General features: G+C 39.9%; 1 protein-coding gene across 1 annotated transcript in view; it reads right to left on the reverse strand.

Moving 5' to 3' along the window:
* kcnq5a (potassium voltage-gated channel, KQT-like subfamily, member 5a) overlaps positions 1-15,119 on the reverse strand; it is a 95,490-nt gene that overhangs the window by 14,505 nt on the left and 65,866 nt on the right. Inside the window, exons 2-9 of the mRNA XM_078273008.1 lie at positions 13,200-13,290; positions 11,399-11,525; positions 10,490-10,665; positions 9,052-9,177; positions 7,962-8,072; positions 7,708-7,803; positions 3,731-3,825; positions 2,781-2,807 (exon numbers count right to left, since the gene is read on the reverse strand). Of these exons, the coding sequence (XP_078129134.1) occupies positions 2,781-2,807; positions 3,731-3,825; positions 7,708-7,803; positions 7,962-8,072; positions 9,052-9,177; positions 10,490-10,665; positions 11,399-11,525; positions 13,200-13,290 (849 nt within the window). The remainder of the gene's footprint in view (positions 1-2,780; positions 2,808-3,730; positions 3,826-7,707; positions 7,804-7,961; positions 8,073-9,051; positions 9,178-10,489; positions 10,666-11,398; positions 11,526-13,199; positions 13,291-15,119) is intronic.

Raw genomic sequence — 15,119 nt, forward strand, 5'->3', positions numbered from 1 at the left:
TTGCATTCGACAGGCAGCAGGCAGCTGTAGTCGTTCCAGACAGAGTCCTAAAAAAGGGACTCAGGTAAGAAGGAAGTTAAGTTTGTTTTCTTTGTTTTTCTTCATGCTATTAGTCAGTCATTCCCACAGGTTATTGGGGGCTAAGGGCAGGGCAGAGAGGATGCTGGGTAGTACCGTAGGTACCTCCTATATTTCCGAGTGTACCTTCTGAAGAGCCTCCCATTACTGAGACCCTTACTAGAAAGAAGTAGCATAAGACGGATGGAGGAGCGAATGGAAAGATAAAGGAGGAAGGAGATTAAAAGAGTTCAGCAGAGGAAGGAGAAGAGAAATTCTCTCCTGTCAATACTGATGCAGAGTAAATACACAGAGAATGGGCAGGGGACATATTCCAGAGAAGGATGGGAGTGGGTAAACAGGGATGTAATAGAAGGTAAACCCATCTTAACTCTCTCATTTTGGGATGACAAATATATTTATAGTGTAAATTTCATGACGCACAGTATATGAAAGTATAGTATAGTTTTAAAGTATTACTCTGTACATGTAAAACCTGGATTATTTTTCCCATCAAATTAGACCAAAGTTTCACCACATGCTTCAGTGAGAAACTATTCACATTTGCTTGCCTGGGTTTGGCTCTTCAATCATATAAGAAACACCAAATCAACTCCAAAATAATGTCCTTGCAACACAACTATTGTTCTGTGACATGTGGTCTAACTGACTATGCCTGCCTGTGTGCCTGCAGTGCTGCGTAAAGTAGTGCTCAACAAAAGTGTAACTAAACACTGTGACTAATCAGCACTCTTACAACTACAAACATAGCAGAAGAAGTCAGCTACAGGTTTGAACACACCCTTAAATGACAAGAAATTGTGTCCAGGTTGAAGGTAATCAGAGTTACACTTACTAATCATTTGAATGAACTGTACCAGGAGACACAAACACACACGCCCTGAAAGGCACACCTGCCTACACACATAAACTCCAGATTAAACCCCATTATACTTTATTTCATGTTGCCTCTCATTGCCAATATCCATACACTCAGCATGATGTCCGCGGTAGCACTTTGTGGTGCGCCTTATGTTTACTACTGCTGGTGTTTACAAGTCTGCTTAAACAAAAAACACTAGCTGTTTACCACGGCACCTACCGCCGCCGAGCATCCAAAAGTCTGTAAAACCACTAATAACACAGTATTGTGTGTTCTCTCTGTGGAGGGGAACATAAAAGTGCACATAATTACGATTTCACAAGTGTAAATTGGACTGCAACAAACGAAAAGTGTAATTAAACAGTCCTAAACAAAAGCATTTCGGAGGGATGAATGCTGCTGTGGATGCAACAAAGTCTAATTAAAAGTAGTTGTGTTTAAGGATGCACATTTGTGTGTGTGTGTGTGTGTGTGTGTGTGTGTGGCTGTCTTACGTTTAAATGCCTAAGAAGCTGCTGGCTCAATTTAAGACTCCCAAATGTTGCCAAAGTAGCGCTGCACTGTAAAAACTATACTAGCATAATTAAACTCACAAATCTCTCTCTGTCTTCTTCCCCTCTCTGAAATCCCCTATCTCCCCCACCCCTCTCCCTTTTTTTAACTTTGCTCTGTCTTTCCTAGACTTGTCTTTGATGATTATATAAATACCATCCCAATGGAAAAAGTGTGTCATGGTACAGACATGGTACAGACTCCTGTCTTTAAAGGCATGTGTGCATGCATACACGTGTGTGCGCACACACACACACACACACACACACACACACACACACACACACACATACACACTCTCTCAACAAAGCCAAAGAAGTCCATCACCCTTCCCTGCCTGAGAGTCAAGTGCAGAGAAGAAGGAGGAGAGACAAAAACAGAGATGGAGACGTAAAGAAAAAGTTGGAAAAGTGAGGTAAAAATATAAAAGAAAGAAAGGAGAAGAAAGCTGGAAAGGGCAGCACACTGTACCTTCCAAAAAGGTAATTTATAAGTAGCTCTTGTAGTATTTCAATTGCTGTATAGCTTCGGTCTACCTGTGTATGATGTAAAAACACATCTGTCTCTATCACTGTATCTCTTCCTGCCTCTCTTTCTCAAATCAACACAAACCAATAACTACTTCAGCAGAGCACATGAGATAATGTAGATAATGTGTTACTCAAATGGTAAATAAATATTGATCACATCAACCTTGTTATTGTGTAACTCTCCTCTGCACATTCTAATTATCCCTTTTATGTTGTATTTCATAGCATTGCAGTGTACCTTCTCTCACTTTAAATGTTTCCAACTTTTTCTTTTCTCCTCCTATTGTGGACATCATCTTCACTTTGCTAGGTCATACTGGTTAAAAAAAGAGTTTAACATCAATATAAGTCAAAACAATGCCACAACTTAGTATTTGTTCTATAGGGTAAATAAGGGTTCAGTCATTCACTAAATCAATCAATCGATAAACCAAGCGACTGACAAATAAATATGTCACAACCCTTTGATGTCCTCAATTGATTCACTAACCATTCACTATGATCCGGTGAATGTCAATAAACAAATAAATAAATTCACGATTTATTGACAATGAGACCTATGAAAGACCCAATCTGTAATCAAACAATGAATGAACTACAAAATAGACCAAACAAGTCCCCAAACCAGATAAGAGCAGAAATCACAGTTTCAAAGGTGTAATTACAAAACATTAGGCATATCATTTAATTATAATTGCATCATATGTTGAGTGCATGTGTTTGTGTTTTTGGAGGAATAAACTGAGAGTCATACAAACCTGTAAGTAGTCTCTCCTTGCTCTTTCCTTCAAGGGTTAGTGGGATAAAAAGGAGGAGACAAAGGGAGAGACATTAGTATTCCAGCAGATTAAAAAATAGCATTACACAGATGTTTTCACTAATGGATATATGACGCATGAAGCCAAAAGGAAAGAAAAACAAAGATACTTGGATTCAATGGGGTTAATTATTTACAATCACGTGCAAGCTATGGCCATGTACAGTAAGGCTACGCGTTAGCTGAAAGACAGACAAGGAAATCAAAAAGGTAAGGATCTACGTCTGGTGTGTATATATGTGTGCTTGTGAAGGCAGGAATGGCAATCTGCTTTATCAGTCACACGCCAAAACTGTAGGACAACACAAATGTTAGTAAGCAACTGAACTCATAAATGCCTAAACTGAGTTTTGTTAGGAACCTCCAAAAATTGTGTCTTAAATTTTTTTTAACTTGACCAAAGCTGAATCACTTTATGCCAGTGGTATATTAACAAAATAATGGAAGTTGTCCACTTTCTTTTGTTAATGTTTAATTTTCCTGCACATGTCTGGTTGTAAGAACCTGGCATGTTAGCGTTTTCAGCAATAAACATTTATATAACTTCCCCAATCTCCAAATTAATTAGGATTTTGTACTATTATTAACATAATACCTCAGTGACTTCCAATGAGCCATTCAGATGTTAATGCATTCAGCTGTCTGAATGTGAAAAGGGTATTAAAGACCATGCACGCTAGGCAAACCATTCATGTTTGGAAAAAAAAAGAAGGTTAATATAGGTATGTTTATGAAAGAATGATTGCAATGCTGCATAACAGTGAGTAATACGGTGGAAAAAGAGTTGAAGCTACACTGATGGCAAGGAGCAGATGGAGATGATAGAGAAGAGATGAGGAGAATGGCTGAGCAGCAGCGGCCATGTTTGTAAGTCTGTAAGTTGTTACCTACTTGGCGGGGCTGCAGGTATGCAACGCCTTCAAATGAGGCTTCCAGGTAGCAATGGAAACCGAGTTCTCATCAGCAGCATAACTACGCCAGACACACTACGTGCAGAGTCGACAGGATAAATAAAATAATGATAAATGAAACAATTAAGTGAGGGAGGAAAAAGGGGGCGGGGGAGGGAATGTATAAGTTGGGTAGGAAGTGAGAAAAGGAAGGTGAGGAGGGAAGAAAAAGAAAAAAAGCTGATTAGTTTTTGGGTAGTGTTGATGCATTGGGGCTGGGGGTTGTCGGAGGGAGCTGGGGGGGAGGGGGAGTGAAGGTGGTGGTGGGGATACATGCCTGAGGGGGGGGAGGGCGCTTTGGTAGAGGTGCCAGGTGGCTCTGAGGTAGGGACGAGCACCGTCAGTGGAGTACAGACGCCAAGCCGCCTGGGTGGGGGGGAGGGAGCACAGATGGACAGAACACACACACATTCAGATGTACACACCGACAGAGACACACAAACATGACACAGAAGGGCAACAGCACAAACATAGTGAGGAAAAAGAGAAATATGTGAACAACATGTAACATTCACAGGGCGTTTTAGGGGATGTAACCAGCTGGCAGCCATATTGGAGGTCCTCAGTATTGCCATGAAGAATGAAAACGACTTATTTTGACTTTAACTTTAAAAGGTTGTCTTGCTATTTGGATTACATTAAAATGTACAGCCATCTTAGGCAACATTTTAAAAGCCAGCCAGAACCTGTCACCTTGGGTGCCAGTAGCTCAGTTTGTAGGGAGTTGGGTTGGGAGCCAGAGGGTCACTGGTTCAAGTCCCTATACAAAGCAAAGTATGGTGGTGGACTGGTAGCTGGAGGGGCACCAGTTCACCTCCTTGGTACTGCCAAGGTGCTCTTGAGAAAGGCACTGAACCCACAACTGCTCAGGGTTGCCTGTCCATTGATTATTATTAATAAATTGAATTTGTATAGCGCTTTTCAACATCCTAATGCATGTATAGGTAATGAGCGTGTGTGTGTAATTCAGGCCTGTGTGTAATGTGTATTCTAACAACAGAGTGAAAACATTGTAATTTCCCTTGTGGGATAATAAATTATTATTAAATGGCTATTGGCAAGTTAAATAATGGCTGTGATGGATGGGTTAGATTTAGCAAACAGAATGTCTAAGTTTAACTGAGGTCAAGATGCTACTCTTGTGTTTTGAGGTCTTGGTTTTAGCTAACATAAACAGCTGGATTTTGTCAAAAGACGACAAACACAGTTCTGTGTATTGGTTGTTCGCATATATGGAATTGTTTGTCGGTACGATCCACATGTACAGTCCATGTGATCATACATTTTGGCCTGCATGGGACATGGACCCTCACATGCAGAACATAAAACTTAGGCTCAACAGCGACGTTTATTGGAAAACAAATGTACCTGATTCAGCAGCAATGGCCTATATCCACCACATTCATTTCTGAAGATTGTTTCCTTTTTATTTTAAATCATTATTAACTTGCAGCCAACTGAACCTCATCGATGGCGCCAGGTACCGTTACAAGATTTGTGATATGACTGGAAAGCCTTTATATAAACACTTTACACAGACAGGGTGGGACATTAACACCAGTCCCAAGCCAAATGCTGGTCAATGTGGCTGTTATGCTAGTCTAGAGACTGCTTTAAAGTAATTTGGAGATTCAATGTTGTTCTAAAAATACAGTAGCAAAATATTGTTGCAGCAGGTGAAATTTCGAATCGACCAGCTGCTGAGGCTTGAAGACAGTGCTAATATCCTGTACCGCATACAGACAGAGACACACACACACAACACACAGTGGTTTAAAGCAGGGAGAGCTGTGGGAGATGGGGGAGTGAAGTGACGGACAGAATGTCATCCACATATTTAACACATCAAAGCTGCTTCCAAGTTTCCTTTCACCTGTTGAGGAAAATGTTATGAGTTTGGCGGGACAACAGACAGCACCCAGGTGCTTGATACACAGCCAAAAAGACAGAAACAAGATCAACACACGCAGGATTAATTGCTCCCTTAGTTGGTTATTCAGGATCAATTGGGCTCCAACTGGTCTTTGTCAAGCATAGCAACTGATACGTATTTCTAAAAACATCTCACCGATTTCATACTGAGATCTGGGTGAGACAACCAGACAGGTTTGAACAAATCTCTGTATCATCTAAAACACTTATTTGGAAGTGAAACAAAAGTGAATGCACCCATAACGTCCTCATTAATAAGCCGCTGTTATAGTGCATCCATGTGTCCATCACTAAGGTAAGTACTGTACGTCTGAGAAATTGTGGCTTAATGAGGTTTAATGATGAATATACGTTGTGATTCTTCTCTTAAACAGACTATGTACAACTTTCAAATGATGGTACATACCCATGCAATTTCCATTTACTGTAATATCCCGTGATTAACAATATACAATCAGTGAAGTTTATGGTTTCCATTATTTACACCCTTTAGTGGCATTTTCATTGGTGCAGTTCAAGTGATATATTTACATGATCATATGATAGTTCTATGCTTTAATGTACAAGTTGATTGCCTGATTGCACCATTAAATAATTGACAGAATGAATTATGGGATATCGATGAAAGAAAAATGTAGCAATTGTATGTGTTGCCTTGTTAGCGTGCTGTGAAATATTCGGTCTAGAAACCCCTTCATTAAGACACGGATGTAATCTTTTACATAAAACAGTTTGGGTAACAATAGACCTTTTTAGCAGCAGACATTTTGACTTGTCATAGTAGGAAAGGAACATGTGTTACTAATAACATTAACGATCACTCCGTTCTATTCAAGTGTTCCAGTGAGATTGGCAGTAGCAATACCAAGATGCTTTTCCTACTGTGACAAGTCAAAATGTCTTCTGTGAAAAAGCGATATTTAGAGTTTTAGGGTTATTTGCCCTTCCAAATATGAAGTTTTGGTAGACATCAAGGAAGAAGCCAAGGCACTTTTCTTTTACGAAACATATATATAAAATGCCTTTAATGCATCCGGCACATTCTAAATAGAATAAGATAAACGTGATATAACGTGTTTCGGCATCCAGCTTTCTTCAGGAAGTTACAGGCACAGGAGGTGGAACAATTGAAAGCACCAGGTGCGAGCACATAAACAGGTGCAGCCATTCAGCAAACAAGGTCAACCCCTCTGCATCAGTGTTCACTCAGTCTATCACAAAAAATGCATGTTGTCAGCAGGGTGCATCATCCCCAAAGGCCATTAGGGTCATTTAGTTTGGACACAAACTAATATCATAGCAGGCACTTTACTAGATGAAAAGTTCAATTTAAAAAGTAGGTCAAGGTAGTTCATACAGTAAGACACACAGACACTCTTCAAAGATACACATTCAGACAAACATAGAGAACACACACACACACACACACACACACACACACACACACACACACACACACACACACACACACACACACACACACACACACACACACACACACACACACACCACATCAGGTATTTATTGTTCATTAAAAATTAATACAGCTGGTCTTGTCTATTACAATGAGTGATGACTTGGAGGAGCGTCTGCCAAGGGACTGATTGCCATGGAAACGGCTCATAAATCCCAGCAGTGTGTGTTGCTGTTGGACCTGAGAGACGACATCGTTCCTTGCACAATGTTCAGTCATAATCAGCCTCACACCTTGACAGCCCAGAGATGGGCAACACACACACATACACACACACACACACACACACACACACACACACACACACACACACACACACACACACACACACACACACACACACACTCATGCTGTTATTCTGACAGAGACACACAGTGAAAGGCTAAGAGCTCGTCAAAACAGACGCACACAGAGTGTGAAAATTTGCATTGTATTCACACTGGTCCTCAGCTGCTGCAACAAAGTTCAGTAGAGGTGAAAGGTGTTTGTTGTCTGCATGTATGCGTGTCTACCTGAATGAGGCTGGCAGCTGGGTTCCTCCTCTTTTCAAAGTGCTTCTGTCGATGCTGCTCCTGCACTTTCAGGGCAAAACCTGACCCGAGGATGCCCTACGCGCAGAAACACACAGAGTTCTAAACTTGCACAAACATCCCCAAGGATAAATCAAGGTCCCTACTCCTGTTAGCATTAACTTTCTGGAGCTGTGACGGAATACATGTATTCATTAATTCATTCGTTATTCTGTGTTGTAATGTGATTGACTCACAGCTGGAAGAGCGAAGAAGGAGATCCCCAGCAGAGCAAAGCCAGCTGATAATAACCGTCCGGTCCACGTCTGCGGGGTCTTGTCACCGTAGCCAATGGTTGTAAGGGTGATCTGAAGGGTGAGAGGTCTTGATTAGAAATTGTTGATTAGCAGATTTAAATGGATGATGTTCAGTGGTGATGGCTCTCAGTTTTCTCTTTTGTTGACTCATACATATTAAAAGTTTATTTGGCTAAACTTCACCTTTTCACCATAATGATATAACAGCTTTTAGGATCTACGAGAAAGAAAGATACCCCTGGAGCAGAGAACGTGGGAACACAGTGTGTCTGAGTGTCAGTCCCACAAGCCTAATGAGTCAGTCTCACCTGGCAGCAGGAGAAAATTGAATTTATTGATTGGGCCATTTTTGGGCCGTGTTTTTTCAAGGCATAATGGGTTTCAGATGTAGGAGGAAACAGTGCAGTACAGCCAGCCAAGTGTGACTCTAAAGGCCTTGTATTGCAGGTGTCATTAAGGGCAAACAGAAACTGTAATAGAGTATATATATAATAAAGAACTGGTAATAGATCACAGTTGTCAGATAGAGATACCCTAACTCCAATTGTGTTGCGTCCTTTGATTTCGCTTGGGATTAAAGGGAGTGATTGTACTGTGTTGGAAGGGAAAACGGATTCAAAACATATTTGATGATTTCAACACTATGTGACATTCAATTCAACGACTTATAGTTCTATAAAATCCCAGACCTTGTGTGATACAGTACAACACACACGATGCTACGAAATGAGCATGAACAATGATACATCTTTCACCAAATAACACCCAAAAAGTTGATCGAAGTTGAAAATAATGTTTAGAACTATACTGCAATTGTTGTTGACATCAAATCACATAAATGAATACACCTTCGTTACAAAGTTTGATTTTGAAAACACCTTCAGAGCAGTTACCACCAGCACAGTATGATTTTATTCAAAGGGCGTTTAAAAGGCCTAAACATATGTGTGTATGTAGTGTGTATGTGTGTGTAGGCCTAAAGGTGTTTAGTATACTCAAGTGTATCTGTGTGCAATATGTATTTGCTCACCGTGCCCCACCACAGAGCGTCGGCGTAGGTGGCGAACTCCTGGTTGAGTTCTTTCTCCACCAGATACACCAAGAAGGAGGAGAAGATTAGCACCAGAAACCCAATGTACCAGGCAGTCACCAGCTCCTACAAGACACACAAAAAAAATCATTATATTTACTAAATATAAAGCTTTACTAGGCACTTCACACAGTTTGAAAGTAAATCTAATGTATTGGATACATTGACCCTGAAAATAATTGACCCCTTAGAGGGAAAAGTCTCCTTTTTATCTGATGAATTTGTTTTTTCACCATGCAGCATATGCATTGAAAAATGTTTCCTCTCAGTTGTCATATAATACATACTAATTTTTTACTTACTAACTGTATTGACAGTAAGGAAGAAAAACACCTTAATTATTTGCTGTGATGTACATGTGAAAAATAGTCTGCTGTTCCTCGTTTGGTTGATCCTAAAATTCTGTTTAGGATAAAGTATGCAGTACAAAATCATAAAACCACACAAATGGCCATGATATAATATACTAGTAGCACGTGCAACAGGCACATGCGTAGAGCAAATAATGCCTGCATATATAGAACAAACAAAAGAGCATATGATGTACTTGTAGCAATGGGGACTTAAAATATAGCATTGCTAATTGACAGTATTATTAAATAATAAACCAATGTTTTACCTTCAAGTGAATATACTGTCATTCAATACTGCACATATGTTTTAGTTATTTAAGCCTATTCAAACTTGTTCACCATATTCTTTCTTCATCTTTATATTTTCCTGCTACTATTACTGATGTTTTGCATTGTGTTGTCATATATATTAAAACGTAATTATTATATTTATCATATACATTTATTTGAAACAGGCTCAAGTGTTTACACTGTTGATGTCTGTTTACTGTATATGCATGAACAACAGCATTACTCCATTCTTACTTTCTAATTCTCTTTTTCTTTGCTCTATCCTTCTCCTGTTTGGTGCTGCAACAACTCATTTTTTACAGTCCAGCTGATGTTGCTGTACCTTATCCTTAAGGTTACTGTACCTTATAGTGACTAAACATACTCCTAATTCATTAGATTTGGTGTCTTAAACACAGAGTCTACGTTTGTCTCTAATTTGTCACTCTTTTTTTGAAAAGTGCTACAGTACCTAAATAAAGTTCAGTGATATTATTAGTAATACATTTCTGTGTGCAATAGTAGTCTGGAATACACAGCAGAAGAACTGGGTAGTCAGCATGAGAAGTAATAGCCACCATGACTAAACGGACAAAAAAACGCTACCAAGGTAATCCAGACGAACCAAAGCAAATCAAAAGAAAAAGTTAAAAACAATACACACTGCTTGATTGACAGGTGATGACAGATTAGGTAAATATCTGAACCATATAAATCATAGTTCAGAAGAGAAGAAACAGTTCAAATTGTCCTACCTTACTATGTGCATAAACTACAGATCCCAGCAGCTTCCAGGTCCCTCCCCTGCGGTCCATGCGCACCATGCGCAGGATCTGCAGGAAACGAAGGCTACGCAGCGCAGAGGTGGCAAAAATGTTACCCTGGCTGCCGGCTGAAACCACGGCAACAGAGGCGATGAGTACAATGATGTCTGGGGAGTAAAAGAGAAAATGAAAGGTCATGGGTTCCACAATATTAGTAACAGGAACTGTGGTTGACTCACCTACTTTTTAGATCCATTCACCGATCCATCCATCACCTTTAAAACAACTATTGATTCACTATATGCTGTTTGCTCCCTTTTCTGTCTCTATTAGTCTTCTTCTGCCATTCTGTCCACAACCCTAAAATTTCCCACTTTTTCTTCTCTTGTATTTCCCAGCAGACTGTCTTCCTCAATGCTGGAGCAACCTAGAAAGGATCAAGAACCTCTGTCCTCTAAATGGATGTGTTTTCATGCTATTTTCGACTGCACACTGAGGAGGACATTGGGAAAACAACTTATCCATTTTGGCAAATGTCATCATTACCTGAGGATGATCTAAAAATGACTGTAGTACAACCGTGTTGAGATTGTACAAGATTGTGAATATCAAAAAAGAAATACATGCTTCTTTGTATAGTTTTCTTAATTGTCAATCTAAAGTTGAAGTGTTTTTGCGTAAAGAGTGACATGATAACACCAGGGAATAATTAAGCTTAAGATAAGAATGAACAAATACAATGTATGCTTCACAAGTTTTGTCTGACAATGTAAGACAATCACACACGCGTGCACACACATACACACACACACCCACACACACACACACACACACACACACACACACACACACACACACACACACACACACACACACACACACACACACACACAGATTTACCTATAACACAAAATGGCTTCCTGGCGAATCGGAGGCGTCCTTGCCAACCTCGGTAGCGGCAGCAGCAGCCAGCACTCCATATCCTGATGATGTACTCCAGACCAAACACTACAATCATCACAAACTCCTGCAGGACACACACACACACACACACACACACACACACACACACACACACACACACACACACACACACGCACAAAACCCACACATTTAAACCTTTAAATGCTACAAATGCAGAAGCACAAGCAATAATGACAGGCCTAGCAAAGGGTCAAGGAAGTTATACTTTGTTGCTGAGCTTGTTCTAGCTGTGCTCTAACCACTGAAACTACTGCAATACAGAAAACACATGTACTCTCTGACCAATTGGCAACATTCATCAATGATATTATTTTGGGGTGGCAGTAGCTCATTGCGTAGGGACTTGGCTTGGGAACCAAAGTGCTGCTGGTTCAACTCCCAGTCACTCTATCCAATTAGTGCATGTATTAGGTCCTGTTTGTGTATTTCAGGCCTGTGTGTAATATGTAACAACAGAGTGTAAAATGTAATTTCCCCTTGGGGATTAATAAAAGTATCTTTTCTTCTTAACTATTTCAAAGGCAAATGTGAAAAAGATTACTTGTACTATGAAAACATGAGTGAGTTTTTTTTATGGTAAACATGTTGACTGTCCTGGCAGAAAAAGCACAGATGTAATTAATAACATTAATAATGGCTGTATTCCACTGAGGTGTGCCAGTTCCAGGGCCCTCTCATTACGCATGCTGGCTCGCTAGTTTGACTTACTGCGACACTTCAGTGGAACAGAGCCATCGTTACTGTTATTAGTTACACCTGTGCTTTTCCTGCTATGACAGTTAAAGATGTGTGCTGTGAGAAAGGCTAACCTATGCTAAAGAGTTATATTAATCACAATAAGTGGCAAAATAATGTCCTTTAAAGGAATAGTTTGACAGTTTGGGAAATATACTTAATCACTTTCTTGTTGAGAATTGCATGAGAAGGTTGATAAGACTCTCATGTCTGTCTGTTGATTATGAAGCTTATGATTAGGTTAGCTTGGACTGAAAGCAGGAGGAAACAGCTAGCCTGGCTCTGTCCAACGGTAGAATGAATCCAACCTACCTACCAGCACCTCTAAAGCTCACAAATGAACACATTAAATCTAGTTTGTTTAATACTTGTAAAAATCTGGCAACCACACTGTGACAACAAGATGGAAAGTAATTGTGCTTGGCCAAGAAAGAAATAGTCCCTGTGAATTCTGTGGATTATCCACAATAACTGAAAAGACACGTTGCTGTTGAATTTTTGAAATGAGAGTTTTCATTGCTTTGAGCACTATAAACAAAATAATTTTCCTCCTTTTTTATTAGGGTGTAAGCAGAAATTCAGAGACAGATATCTCATAACCTGGACAAATTAAAACAAAACTGTCTGCAAGGCTGTTACTAGAGGTGAAGACGTTTTATGTAACTGGCCCTATGATGTATCTGCTCTTCTCTGTACATACACATGCTTGTTCCACCCCTGCTTCCAGTTTATTTGTGCTACGTTGTTTTCATTCTCTCCCTGCTCTGACTGATGATTTTCTGCTTAATCACATTTGGGGCACAGACTGTTAACTTCAATTAAATTGTAACAGCATCATTTTGATCTTGAGGGACCAATCATGACAGTTCTGAGAATTCACAATCAGCCTTTTGCAAAAATTATCATTGTGTGTGTGTGTGTGTGTGTGTGTGTGTGTGTGTGTGTGTGTGTGTGTGTGTGTGTGTGTGTGTGTGTGTCCTACCAGGATGAGCAGGCAGTGTGTGGAGAAGTCCTGGTGAGCAGGGATGGTGGAAAACACAGAGAGAACCAGACATCCAAACACCAGGATGAACCTGTGGAGACAAAATGCACACATGCACACACAAAAATCAGCTGTGCGTAATGAATAAAATAAAATCACTAAGAGCTCATTAGCTCAGCTAATGCACACATCAGCAGTAAAACGCAACACACACACCACACACACACACACACACACACACACACACACACACACACACACACACACACACACACACACACACACACACTCCAATATCATAGCCTGCAGCACTGTATCAACTGCTTGTTCAGCCAGTGTTATTGTGAGAAGAATTTGTTAGCCTTCCATTCATTCATACAGTTCGTGAATCAGCTGAATCGCCACAGTAACAGCAATATAATAAAGCTTGATGAGATGAATGAGATGATAAGAGCTTTAAACAGTGCTTAGCCTGGTCCTAATAATATTTGGTATGGTTTATATCCTGCTTAATGTAGCCCGGCAGAGGAGAAATAATCATGTCACTTTATAGCTTGCCGGTTCACTTTCAGTAATTCTGCGTGTGTGCGTGTGTGTGTGTGTGTGTGTGTGTGTGTGTGTGTGTGTGTGTGTGTGTGTGTGTGTGTGTGTGTGTGTGTGTGTGTGTGTGTGTTTGACTATGTTTGATTTGTAGTCAAGTTATCACTTAAAAAACTGAAGAGGGAAGAATAATTCCTTTAAAATAAGAATCTGCAAGTTATTTTAGCATTATTGTTAGCTCAACTTCATCAGTGGCCGCGTTCACATTTACCTCTAGTGGTATCTAAGCATATAGTTTTGGTTCTATTTTTGCACGTCTTTATGAATGTTATTTTCATTGCTATGAGCCCACAAAACAAAATCCCATCTACCACTGTATCAGGGTGAGGAAGTGTCAGAGCTGATATCTCAAAAACCTGGGAACCTCAAACCAAAACTATCATAGACACCAATGGAGGTAACTGAGAAAATATATAATAAAGGCTGCCAAATGTATCAATAAAAAATTGCATTTGTGGGGTGTGGTGCCTCTAAAGTTGCCAGTAATACTAAAGCTACTATCAGGATCAAAGTGGAAGTTTGGAGCTATGTTAACCATAGGCGGCGCTAGGCTATTTTTAGGGGTGCTGAAGCACCCCTAAAAATCATCTCAGCACCCCTGAAAAATAAAGTCCTTATCATTGTGATTTTGTGAAATTGTTTATTGCTCAAACGTTATTACTTCTGCAAACCGGATTTTAGCGATGGAATAGGATAAATGACGACAGGCTCAGCTCGGTTGAAGCCTAAAGTCAACAAACGAGGGCACCTCTGTCAGCCTACTGTTCAGTCTGCGCAGATAACTTTGGGGAACAGTCGTCAGAGTATGGCTACTTTCAACCACTGAAAAGGTATGGCTAATGGAGTGAAAATTAAATCTAATCGAATGAACACACCTGTAGCCTACTTAACGTGTTCAAAGTGTAGTATTTGTGGAACCAATCTGTGATTCCCTGATCACAATGATGGCAATTATATCTGAATTAGCCTAGCTTATTCACCACGGAGTCCAATTTTGTTGTGCAATGTTAGACAAAATTGCTAAATGTAGGTAAATGTAGCTTAGGAGTAGCCTACAACGAGTTTTTAAAGTGTGCTATTAATAGCCTGCTGTAACGGCTTGAGCACCGCTAAAAATACTGCAGTTACCTCCCTACCAGACACTTTCTTATTTTTTAATCATAAATATATATATATATATACTATAAATAAGTCAATGCCAATGAAAAATAAATAATTCAACCTGATCATCAGACTCATTCATATTAGAACTGAAACACTGGAACAACAAACCCTGACCCACAGTCTGTTTCCCCATAGATGGATATATGTTTCTTTTTT

Source organism: Sander vitreus, chromosome 17 (genome assembly GCF_031162955.1).
Source record: "Sander vitreus isolate 19-12246 chromosome 17, sanVit1, whole genome shotgun sequence".
NCBI classification, from domain to species: Eukaryota; Metazoa; Chordata; class Actinopteri; order Perciformes; family Percidae; genus Sander; species Sander vitreus.